At 37.2% G+C, this 12,791-nt stretch overlaps 1 protein-coding gene across 1 annotated transcript; it reads left to right on the forward strand.

The window, feature by feature from the left end:
• The first annotated feature begins 8,791 nt into the window (after positions 1-8,791).
• LOC111777000 (calcium uniporter protein 3, mitochondrial) lies at positions 8,792-11,615 on the forward strand. Its single transcript, XM_023656433.2, has 2 exons — positions 8,792-9,627; positions 10,781-11,615. The coding sequence occupies exons 1-2, from the start codon at positions 9,040-9,042 to the stop codon at positions 11,261-11,263; spliced, it is 1,071 nt and encodes a 356-aa protein (XP_023512201.1). The 5' UTR covers positions 8,792-9,039; the 3' UTR covers positions 11,264-11,615.
• The last annotated feature ends 1,176 nt before the right edge of the window (positions 11,616-12,791 follow it).

Raw genomic sequence — 12,791 nt, forward strand, 5'->3', positions numbered from 1 at the left:
AATTATTCAACCAATTATTTTATTATTATTTTATGATAAATGTGCTAACTCATATGTAGTAGGTCTCATGTCACTTTCAAAATGAGCTTTGAAATGGCTTAAAATAATTAAAAAATATTTTTATATTTTTATTAGTTCAATAAAATCTTTCAACTAAAAAAAAATTAAAAATATGAGAGGAAAATGGTTAATATTTTATAATAAAAATACCTTTAAATTTTTTTTAAAAATTTCAAAAACACTTCCAAATTTTAAAAATAAAATAAAAAGAAAATTTCAAATTGTTAGACGAACACGACTCTCCATAATGGTATGATATTGTCCACTTTGAACTCTCATGGCTAGTTAGTATTCCTCACTGGTAAAACCATGACCGATGTGGGACTTCCATCATCCAACACCTCCCCTCGAACAAAGTGCGCCTCCCCTTAATTGAGGCTCGATTCTTTTGGAATCTTAGTCATTTTTTACTGCCTTCGAGGAGGCTTGGCTCCTTTTCTTTTGGAGTTTTTTGTTCGATATTTGAGAATTTACCAATCTATTGGCACGACTCGACTAAGTTTAGGGCATGACTCTGATACCACGTTAGACGAACACGACTCTCCACAATGGTATGGTATTATCCACTTTGAGCTTAAGCTCTCATGGCTTTGCTCTAGGCTTCCCCACAAGGCCTCATTCCGATGGAGTTAGTATTCCTCACTTATAAACTCATGATCATTCTCTAAATTAGCCGATGTGGGACTTCCATCTTCCAACACGTATTATTAAAGTTTTGAAAGATTAAGAGTATAAATGAGATTAAAAACCGTTTAAAATTTTAAATATATATATATTTTTTTTGGTAAATTTAATTTAATGGAAGTTTTTGAAAATTTTGTGAAAGAATTTTGTTTGATCCATGATAATAATGTGGTTAAAATAATTTTGAAAATACCAAACTTGAACGCACCAACTCCAATGATATAAAAGACTTTAACCCCTTACTTGTTAAGGATCACAAGCAAGAGTAGGACGAAAAGTCTAATAACGTTTATAACATTTAAATAACGTACAAACTACCAACTGACCCGAGATAAAATATATTGATCAAATAAAATATACTGCCAACCAATTCTTAAAAATTCAAGTATACATCTATATAAAATATATTTTAAATTAAATTTTTTAATAATATTACTTTTTTTATTATAAATAAATTTTTATTAATATATAAAATATATTTCATAACTATCTTAAATTAAATTTCTTAATAATGTTAATTTTTTATTATAAATAAATTTTTATTAACATTTAATTCGATGGAAATGTATATAGAAAAATATTTAAAATAATTTTTCATACTTAATTTTCAAAATTTTCATTAACACTCTTAATTTAAAAAAAAAAAATTGGAAAAAAAAAACAACTTTTTAAAAAAATAAAAGATACTCTAAACTTTTAAAAATAATATAAAAAATTTTAGAAATAATTTATGAGAGGTCGATCTATAGTAAAAAAATGATTTTTTTTAATAAATATAAAGGATAATAATATTATTTAATGAGTATTTTTTAAATAATACCATAATCATAAATATATTTTTAAGATTTTAAAATAGTGGAAGGGTACTAATTTTTTTTATTTAATCTAAAATTATGTTTTGAAATTTAAGAGTATTTTAGAAAAAAATTAAAGATATATTTTTTTAGATAAAATAAAAATTTTAGATATATTTTTATTTAATATAATATGGAAAAATAGAATCGTGGGCAGGTGGGAAGGTCCACTAATCGCCCTTCCCGTTCTTCTGAATGACTTTGCGTGTGCGTGTTTTTTTCTTTAATTATATTAAATTATCTTTGTATTTCCAATACATTTTAATAATCATTACTCTATTTTATTTATTGATTAGCGTTCGTGAGAATATTAAGTCCTCCATCCCGTCTCAAGGCGGGTTATTATACATGTTAGATGAACCCGACTCTCCATAATAGTATGATATTGTCTACTTTGAGCATAAGCTCTTGTGGCTTTGCTTTAAGCTTTCCAAAAAGCCTCACACCAATGGAGTTAGTATTCTTTGATTATAAACCCTGATCATTCCCTAAATTAGCCACACCGTAGCGATTCCTGGTATTATCTACTTATGTAGTCTCTCGTCCCCTCTCAAGGCGAGTTATCGTACATACGGTAACAATTCCTACTTATGTAGTCCATCGTCCCCTTTCAAGGCGGGTTATCATACATACATTGGTAGTTTCTTATGTCGTATAGTCTCTCATCTCCTCCCAAGGAAGATTAACCCAACATACAGTAGTGAGTTTTCAGGTCACTATATATGTAGTCCTTCGTCCTCTACCAAGGCGAGATCCTACCCATAGTCTCCTAAAAAGATTTCGTTCACGTTATCATCGATCTTAGAAGTTTTCATAGTTCTCCTTGGTGTCGTGAAAATTTATTAGGTTCTAGGGAGTCTAGACAGATTAGGTCACATTTCGCGTTTGAAGTTCTTTAAGGATTAGCTCCTCGTGGCTAAGCCAAATCTCAAGGTGCACCTAAGTCTCTAATCACTGCTCATGATCGTAGGGTGCTCAGCGTACTAAAAATGTATTGACCTAAGACAATGTATAAACCACTTTAGTTTTACCGCCCTAAACTTATTCTGATTCATGCATGCTTTACTAGGGAGATATACTATTGATCACCTAGTGCATTGAAATCATGATCTAATCGTTCATATAGACTTAATAGGAGATATTCCTATCAATCAACTAAGCATTGATAATCCATACATATGTTCACCTGAACCTAACATACAATTTAACATACAATTCAAATTTGCTCAACAGGAAGATAATGCCCATCTAACACCCGTAGGGCAGATCACAAATTTTCCATCCTCCATTCTAGTACAATAAAAAATATTTAATAGACATGCATCCTCGGTTATCATACTAGGGGCATTTTCATAATTTTCCTTAACGTACTTGCATACCTACCCAAATAGTTCATTAAAGTCTTAAACATGCACATTTTAACTACCTTAGGTAAGATAAGCTAGCATGCTAGAACGTCCTAGCAATTCCCACAGGTATTACTTGTCTAAAATCTGTGTGGCTACTTATCGGGGTAAAGCATGCCCTGTTGGTGTTAATATCACATGCGGAAGCAATTTGGATCTTAGGCACTTTTAAAACATCAATTATTGTAAATAACTAGCATGTTCATAAGTATTAAAACTTAATGAGTTTAAATACTAACCTTTTGTAGTTCAAACTCCTTTTGCCTCACAAACCGGTTTCGAACCACCACTAGTGTCTTCTCCACTATCCTCCGGCCTTAGAACGGGATTGTGGAATCCGGTGAGTGACTAAACTTGGGAGGGATTTTGTATATGTGAAAGAGAGTGTTTGTGAGAGGTTTTTCTCAAGGTTTTTTTCATCAAGATGAAGAAAAAACCTTCCAAGTATCATGATCACTCTATTTAAAGAGTCAAGTTTGCATGTTCATGCAAACTTGAGATCACCAAATTTTGACACTTAAAATTCCACTCAAATGTTTGGGATTATGTGGCAAGCATGCATGTTTGAGTTAACCAAATTTTGACACTCAAAATTTCATTCAAACTTGTGGGGTTTATTTGGCAAACATGCAAGTTTGGTTAAACCAAATTTTGACACCTTAAAATTCCACTAACATGGATTTTTCCATTAGATGAAAGTCAACATTTTGACTTTCTTCATTTTAATTCAACAATTAATTTGAATAATGAATTTCAAATCAAAGTAACATTAAATGATTAATTAAACTATTTAATTAATATTTAATATTAATTCAAATGCCAATCCCAATCAATTCCGACACATAATTGATTAAGATATTTAAATCTTATTTAAATATCTCAGATTCTCTCTTTTCGTTTAATTCGTAAATAAAACAAAATTGCGGTTAAATATATCGTATATATGTAACGCATATTCCCTAATTTGAATTCGAACACTTCGAACTCACTCGTCACACTGTTCTATGGTTTAGTCCGATATGAGCTAGCAGAGGGACCTAATGGACCTATAGATCATGGGCTCCAACGATCCAAGATTAACCGATTAAACTCATTAACCTGGTTAACCAACATTCGTTAACTACTAGGACACTCCACTATAGCCTAGTAGTTGCACTCCCCTCACTATAGATATATTTCTGTCCATCTGATATAACCATGATTAGTAAGTCGATCCTTCACAGGTTGTTCGTAACTAGAGCTGGGTCAATTTACCGTTTTACCCCTGAAGTTACTTCTTGTTCCTTATGTCTCACTGATCCTCTAATGAACAATTGGTTTGTGGTCCAACCAGTAAACCGAATCCCTCTCAGGCCAATGAGAGGGTGGGGCCCCTTGTTCAAGACCTGGAGTCAGTGCTTAAGGGAACTACCTTTCTTCTATCCCTAAAAGTGGGTAGGAGTGAATTCCGTCTTGCACCCCACGTCCCCAGCCATTCACCCAGTCTTACCCCTGAAATGGGAGGCCTATTGAGTCGGCGAACTAGAGCCACTCTCACCCATGCAAATCTAAGGATAATTCCGAATAAACAGGAGTTCATGGTTAGCTCAGGATTAAAACCGAGTTACCTAGGTTATCGAATGAAAAGAAAATCAGTCTCAACAGTAAACGACTTTATAAAGTGAGAGTGGTTTTCTTCATGGTCCGATCTTATGCAATACTCATTGCATAGGACGCCTCCACTCACATGTCTCCACATGTACAATTTAGTGATCACATTGTTTATATCATATACAAAAGTGGGCCGCATCCATAGTGTTCCCAAAATAAGGTACTCAGCCTTATCCTTATACTATAGATCATTTTGACTATATAATTGAACTTGATCCACTCTTATGTCTCTACATATAGTTCAAGTAATCATACTATAGCCAGAGTGTTCTTAGTTTATTGGATTTAGATTAATGATCGTAAAGTTCACTTTATTCAATAACAATTTTTTACTGAATAAACATCAATAATAACTTTATTGAAAATAGAATATATCTTTGTTTACAAACTATGAGTTTTAGGACATAAAACCCAACATGCCCTCCCTAGCTTGTGTTTCTGCTTGTTGGAAGCTCAAAATTTCTTGAAAACTCACTTGTAGGTCCTGATTCAAGATAAATTAGAGTTGTATCGAAACTGAGACGAAAAATGGCAAATAGAGACTTAACATATTGAAAAGCACCTTGCACGCTCCCCCATGTGTCCTTACACACGAGTGGGAGGGTTCCACGTGATGCCTCCACACTCAGGCGTCACGCGTTTGCAGGGACGGAAGTTGCGCCTTAAGCATGCCATGTGTCACAACCTAACTATGAAGAGAGTAGGTTGTGACCCTCACATTGCGACAAGAGAAGCGGCGACCCTCAAGTGGCGCCCACCCGGCCACGCGAGAGCCTAGACAAGTGCCATGATGCGACCGAGGAGAACGGTGCATCATCTAACACACCACACGAAGTGAGCATTGAAGACAAGTTGAGACATAAGCAAGATGGAGACATCGAATAGACAAGAGGGGCGAAGATAGGCTTGTTGAAGGACCGGGTAGGATCTCGGGCCTTAACCTCGAAAGTCGGGGTTCCAGAGGGAATTTGGGCATGCAGTTCGGAAGTTAAGTCCGTCCATATGAAGTATGAATGCTCGCCAAGTATGGTGTCAATCGGACACCGGACGGACAATGCATGACATCGTATGATCGTTCACCAAAATCATGTCTATGCCTGGAATATTGAAAATGACTCAAAATGTACCATGGTGTTAGCTCTCTACCACCCTTGGGCCCTGTGGCCTAAGTGAGCTACCCTATGGCACATACGTGTGTCACAGCGTGGGCGAGCGTGTCGAGACGAGTGTGCCGGTATTGCGTTCCAGCTCGTGTGTTGGAGGTTGCTACATACACCCGCTATCCGATACATTATCCGTAAATGACATGGCACGGGCACGGGAAGGCCAATGCCTTAATAGAACCCGGATGGATGGATGTTTGGGAAGTCCCGATGAGATGAACGACACGCGAGTTCATTCTCGATGGCATGACCGAGTGAGTTACGATAACCGACGACACCCTGAGACTTGGGATGACGTCAACACATATGGGCCATGTCGATGAAGATCGAGATGGCAAGATGAGATGCAATGGTGCATTGATAGACCTTTGCCCCGAGCAGAGGCAAGGTCGAGCCGAATGACTTGGCCTGGTGTAGAGGCAAGTCGGATGTGTCGCAGACGATTGAACATGCACGTGCAGGCGGCGTGTGTGGTTGAACAAGCTTGGATTCCGCACAAGCGATGTTCGATTGGCGAAGACAAACCTCGCCTAAGGTCTGACGAAGCCACAAAGTCGGGGCAAAAAATATATATGAGGCTTAGTTCCCCTTAAGGCTGGTCATGAGCGTGTCAAGATCACAACGCTTCGCGGTAAAAAATGTAGGACCGTGACACCATGCATCATTCGTTGATTGACAACTACAAGTTTGACAACATGTGTTTAAGTCTAGCGACACACAAATTCCGTAAGATTTTTCTATGTTGATACGTGTCGCTCGCGAGGTCAGTTCAGGTCATCAGATGCTAACGCAGTTCACAAATTGGGCGAACGAGCCGAGTCTGCAGCTTCGGGTTAGCCCGCTGGTTGGACTGGTTATGTGTTACCTCCAAGATTGGTTGCATTGTGCCACTTCCAGCGTGCCATGTGTAAATCACTGGGGCAACCGTGCTTCTCCACTCGATGTGTGACACACGTCTCTTCCCTGTTCGCCTGCGCAGTTGCAAATCTAGAATCGAGTGATTTTTCTCGACTTTTTTTATATTTTTGTATCTTTTTCTTCTGAATTCATATCAACTTGATTTGTTCACGGTAATTATAGAGTTTTAATCCATTTACATGATTCTTGGAATTTTTATCAACTATTCAAGTTCGAAGTTGGCTAAATTAACTTTCTTATTCGTTTTTTTAGGCTTCTCAAAACTCCTACTTCTTGTCTGATTCGACTTTAGATTTCTTCACAAAAAACGTGCCAAAATACTCCAAAATCAAGATACTAAAATTAGAGAGACTAATTCCATCAAAAACTCGTGGGTCTCGAGGAAAACTTGAGAACTAAAATCCAAAAACTAACCTTTTGTTCTTCCTCGTTTCTTTACGGAATCAAACGATTCCGATGGCCAGAATAAATCTTCTCAGCCTATTAAGAGTTTATTGTGAATGAATCTCGGTCAAATTCAGTCTCCTCTACACGAATTTGAGCATTTTTTTTCTTTTTCCTTACTATTTTTTTTTTTTTTCTAGGTCTCCGAGATTGTTCCGAGAACTTTTATCTTCTACCATATCCTCAAATTTGACCTTTAAAGCTCTTAACAAAATTCTGACGGTTCATCTTAAAAGAAAAAATCGAGAAAATTAATTCTCGTTAGAGTTCGGGCGTTACAATAGTTGTGACTATATCGCCATAATAACATAGGGGCCCATTATCACCACTTATCGCAAAGTTCTGCAAAATCATAGTTGTGACCATATCACCACGAAACACATAAGGGGTCATATAGTCACTCTCCTTCATAGCCATACCAGCACGTTTTCACAATTTCATATCTCGTGATGCACATAACTCATGATGCATTGTAGCTATTTCCTTCACAAAATATTATCATTAATCTTATTATTGGCATACATCGGAGTATTTCTTTATCATAAATTCATGCATCATAAAACGTTAAATCTCTAGTAGAAAATCTCGAGGTCATAACGAGCATTATAACGATCACAAGTTAGATTAGAAACTCATATACTAAGATAAACATAAATAAACAAAATATCTGACATCAATCGACTAAAAATGCATTGAATATAAATGGTTAAGAGTTGGTGTGATGAGTCTGAAAAGGCAACTATTGAGGCTCTCGAGAAAGAGACAATAGGTTACCAAGTCATTAAGACCTTTCGTAAAAATGGTCAAGGTTCGATGCACAACTCAAGGCCTTAAGTAAAATGGTCAAGGGTTGAACACTAATCGTCGTATAGAGCATTGAGGCCCTGGAAAAAATTGATGAAAGGTCGACATATGTCGAAGGAGTTTGTCATACAGGGTTAGGTGAGGGCCAATAGAGCTTGAGTAGATATTGAGTGTACACGACGAGATAAAATTAGATAAAAGAGTCGGGACATGAAGCTTGATCACTCAAACTGGTTGAGGAAAAACACTCGGGACATGAATTTGAATAGCAAAAGAGTAGTCTAAGCTTAACACGAGCGTAACTTAACTAGTAAAAAATTCAAACCCTCGTCAAAAAAAAAAAAAATAATAATAATAATAATTAGTCCACAAATTATTATATGAAAATGGGAGCAAGAGGTCTCATTCTAAACCTTGACAAGTTTAATTCGTGGAAGTTAGAAAAAAGTTGTGGAACACATGTCCAAACGTAAGGAGGGAGTTTTTAAAGCCAACCACGTGTACGGTGATTCACGGGGTCCTAGAGTATACAAGTAGATATTAGCACACGTGAACACATCTCTAAAAACTCATCTCGTTTCGTCAGATACCGTGAGATAATTCATTACGATTATATCGTATAGCGCCACGTGGCGATTAAAAATGACATGGGAAAGTGAAGCCGTTTCTCGGCTACGTCACGCTTTACAAAATCTCGCGTCTTTTTGCCCTATTTTTTTGGTGAAGGCTTTATCTCTCCTAAATAATTGGATTGAAAAAAGAATCAATTTCCCATATTTTATTTTATTTTATTTTATTTTATTTTATTTATTTAATTTCTAATCGGAAACGGAATTGGAAGGCAGTGGAGCGACGACCTATAAATTTGGGCGTTTGGTATTGATGATCGATCGCAGTGAAACGCCCCGGTGATTGTTCTCAGCCATTAATTTGATCCGAAATATCGACGGAGAAATCTTTCTGTTCTTCATTGTTTTGATTTCCGTAGCTCTATTTCTAGATTCTTTCTCTTGTTTACTGCCATCGAATCGATTCTCTGTTTAGCGTTGTTCATCAATGGCGTACAAGAAAACCCTAGCACAGCGTCTCTTTAACATATCAAAAATCTCTGAACAATTCCTTACCAAATGCCGGATTTCGTCGTCTTCGCTTGCGGCTCGTGTTCCTCCCAACACCAATACTGCGAACATTGCTCATGATCCTGGAGATCATGTTGTTTTTCGTCGCTTTCTTCACAAGAAAGCTGTTTCTCAGCCGGCGATTTCGCCTGAACTCCGGGAACTGGCGGCTGGAGGGAACATGGTGGAGAAGTTCAAATCTCTTGGGCTTGCTCCACATCGAATTCGTCTCGATTGCCTTCGTCCCCCTGCTTGCGATTCGTTGGATTCGGATCCGGATAGGTCCGATTTGAAGGGTGGTTTGACGGTTGAGGATGCGAGGAAGTTGCTCAGAGTAGCGCGGATGGAGATGGTGAAGAGGAAGTTGAGAGAAGTTCAGAAATCATGGATTCCGCACTCTGAATTCGTACGGATTTGTGGTCAGGGATGTGATGATCCTGGTCAGGGCCTTGAGACTGCACAAATGCTTGATGAATCCGGAACCGTGATTGTCTTAGGAAACGTTGTGTACCTCAGGCCTGAACAGGTGATTTGTTGTTTTCCCATCTTGATTTGAGTTTTTAGCTTACTTTTCTTAATTGCATTAGAGATATTTTTGGTTACTTGCTGATTTTGAGTTCTACAGATTTCGATGCCGCTTACCAAATAGGTTCCCTTTTTTTTTTTTTTTACTTTTCTTTCACGAGATCTTTATTTTAAAGTTCTAGTCCTGAAGTCTACCGAGAACTGATATTCTTTTCTGGTTATTCTTTTTTTCTTTTGTTTTCTTCAACAGGACAGACCTAAAACGTAAAAAAGGGGTTCCACGTTTGAGATGAGTTATCTGAAGGATCATATAGACGCCCTTCGATTCATTCAATGACAAGATTTGTTACACTTTCTAGCTTCAATGGATATGGATCATTCAGGGGTCGTTGGGTTATAGGGGTAGGGGTAGGGGAAGGGGAGATGTGTCTTATGGGTGCACTTAGGTTTATTAGAAATACCAAAAATTGACCATAGTTTCTGATTCAATTAATGGGGTTTGAAGCTCGTGGAGAAAAAACTCTGCAATTCTCTTGGGAACCGTGAAGGGTTTTAGTTTATCTTATAAGCAAAGAATCCTACCAGAAAAAAGTACAGAGAGGGGGAGAAGACGACAGGTTTAGGATGGAAGGGAAGTCATTGAACTTTGTTTTGATCTGTGGGATTCCGATTGAGAGATGTGTAGGCCTTGTCTTATTAGCTTTAGATGAACAACAACGTCTAATTTGATCATGATTATTTTTGGGATTAGTCTTAGGATTCACTGCCAAAGAAAAGTTTTACGACTAATTTGTGTCTTCTTTTAACACCCTGCCCCAGAAACTTACTGATTTTCTGATCAACCTTTGAAAGCTTTTCATCCTAGAACATCAAAACAACCTCAGCCATATTTGATCTGACCCTGTTCTTTCTGAATTATGATTCTATTAAGTTGTTTGTACACTGTAATTTTTCAGCTTTCAGCTGTCCTATTTTGATCCGGTCCCCCTCCTTTGTTAAGTATAATACTAATCGTTTATGTATATATATATATATAGTACTAATTTTGTGTGGCTGCTGTCCAAGTTCATCCAATGAACCATTAGAGCTAACAATCAATATGCTATAGGTAGTTCCAAGGTTTTACCCAAGTATTTCATATTGTTTGACCTCAGGTAGCTAAGGCCATTGAAGGCCTAATTCCCTTACCACCAGTCATTCCAAATGATGATGCTAGAAGGGAAGAGCTTGAAGAAATGGAGACGAAGAAAGCTGTAATCGACAAAAAAGCTGAAATGCTCGTACGTCGGGAGCTCTGGGTCGGACTGGGCCTCCTCGTGGCTCAAACAGCTGCATTCATGAGGCTCACCTTCTGGGAGCTCACTTGGGATGTCATGGAGCCAATTTGCTTCTATGTCACCTCAGCTTACTTCATTGCTGGCTATACCTTCTTCCTCAAGACCTCGAAAGAGCCTTCCTTCGAGGGCTTCTTCCAAAGCCGGTTTAGCACAAAGCAGAAGCGCCTGATGAAGCTTCAGAATTTCGATATCGCCCGCTACAACGAACTCTGTAAAGCAGCTTGTCCACCAAAATCCTCAGCTCAAGGACTTCCCTCTTCAGACTCTAAGGTGTATGAGTTGGAATCTTTACATCATTAAAAAGTTACAGAGCTTGAAAAATAAAAAGAGTATAGGCAGTGCGATGCTAAGCTTTTGTTTCACTGCGAGTTTTATAGCGTTTTTTCATTAGGTGCGGCGGCTTTCTGTAAACAGAGTACATAGAATTGTCCCCTCTTCTAACAAAACTCAATCCTTTTTTGTTATTTAATCCACATTGGTAGGAGCAAAAATAGGTTGGCTGCGTCCATTAATAGTCATTTTTGTTCTTCAATCCCACAAATATTAACATTTACTAGTTAAAAAGGAGCCAAAAGTAGTTCAAACTTCAGAATTGGAGGCCCATTGGTATTGATACAGAGAAAGACATGCATTCTGATCTGATTCCCTTGAAGTTTACAGTGTACAAATTTGTATTCAACATCATTTGTTTTTGTCCCTTTGAACTATTTCATAGGAACATTTTAAAGTCTAATTGACAGCAAATGAATATTATTATATGATGAAAGATTGCTAAGTTTTGGTCAAATTTGAATGCAAATAATACAAAAAAGAGGGATCTAGAGTGTATCAAATTTGACTTGATACCTCATTTTAGAAGTTTCCCCATAACTTCCTCCAGATATACACCATTTGTCGCTCAACTGGAAAGAATATAGGATTTTCTTCTTCAAGATAAACATCCCTCTGGTAGGACGAATTTGAGTTGGTGGTCACTGGTCACTGGTTTCGGTCGACTGTTCCATTCGTTGTCGACCGAGGACTCCATATTGGTGACTAGCAATCGAATCGACGACTGGTGGCTAGCGACCAGAGATCGATGACCAATAACTTGGATCTAGGGTTGATGACCATGATTAGGTATTAACGACTACAACTTGGCACTGTTGACCAACGACCACTCTAGCTATAGGATCAAGGGCTTGTAATATTCAAATTAAAAAAAATGAAATGAAAAAAAAAAAAAAAAAAAAAAAAGATAAATATTTCTTTCGAAAAATTCGAGATTTGAACAAATGCAGAAACCAAGATCGCAATTGTTAATTGTCGATGAGAGGAGAGAAAAAATACCTAATAACGAGTGATTATTAAACACTTTGTTTAATAGTTGTGAAGTTCTCTTATTTCACACGTTGAAGATTTAACTCTTGGACCCTGAGCTGTATTTGAATGATTTTTATTTATTTAAAATTAAGAGTTGGCAACGTTTTGGTAACGAGTAAGTCAATGATCCAAATCATTGAAATATGTCGAAACAAATATTTGAAGTTGGAAGAACAATTTGAGGGGAGAGAACTTTTCAACAGAGGAACTGTAAGCACTTATGCTTTTCAATTCACTAGTATGTTGTATAATGTCATGGAGTACGGGGCATATTGACTCACAATGTGAACACAGATGTGTGGAGATTGATATAAACTTAGGGGCATATTGACTCACAATGTGAACACAGATGTGTGGAGATTGATATAAACTTAGTACCGATAGTTAAGGATTTTTTGGATGTGTTCTTGACGATCTCCAAGGAATACCTCTAGCACAAGAGATTGAGTACAATATCGAGCTCAAA

This window comes from Cucurbita pepo, chromosome 16 (assembly GCF_057944985.1).
Source record: "Cucurbita pepo subsp. pepo isolate OVF chromosome 16, ASM5794498v1, whole genome shotgun sequence".
Lineage (NCBI taxonomy): Eukaryota > Viridiplantae > Streptophyta > Magnoliopsida > Cucurbitales > Cucurbitaceae > Cucurbita > Cucurbita pepo.

What these genes read in the sequence shown, in the direction of transcription:
- LOC111777000 (XM_023656433.2), top strand. Translation starts at nt 9,040, where the DNA reads ATGGCGTACAAGAAAACCCTAGCACAGCGTCTCTTTAACATATCAAAA. An exon ending in TGTACCTCAGGCCTGAACAG is followed by an intron (nt 9,628 to 10,780) that starts GTGATTTGTTGT and finishes GTTTGACCTCAG; the next exon opens with GTAGCTAAGGCCATTGAAGG.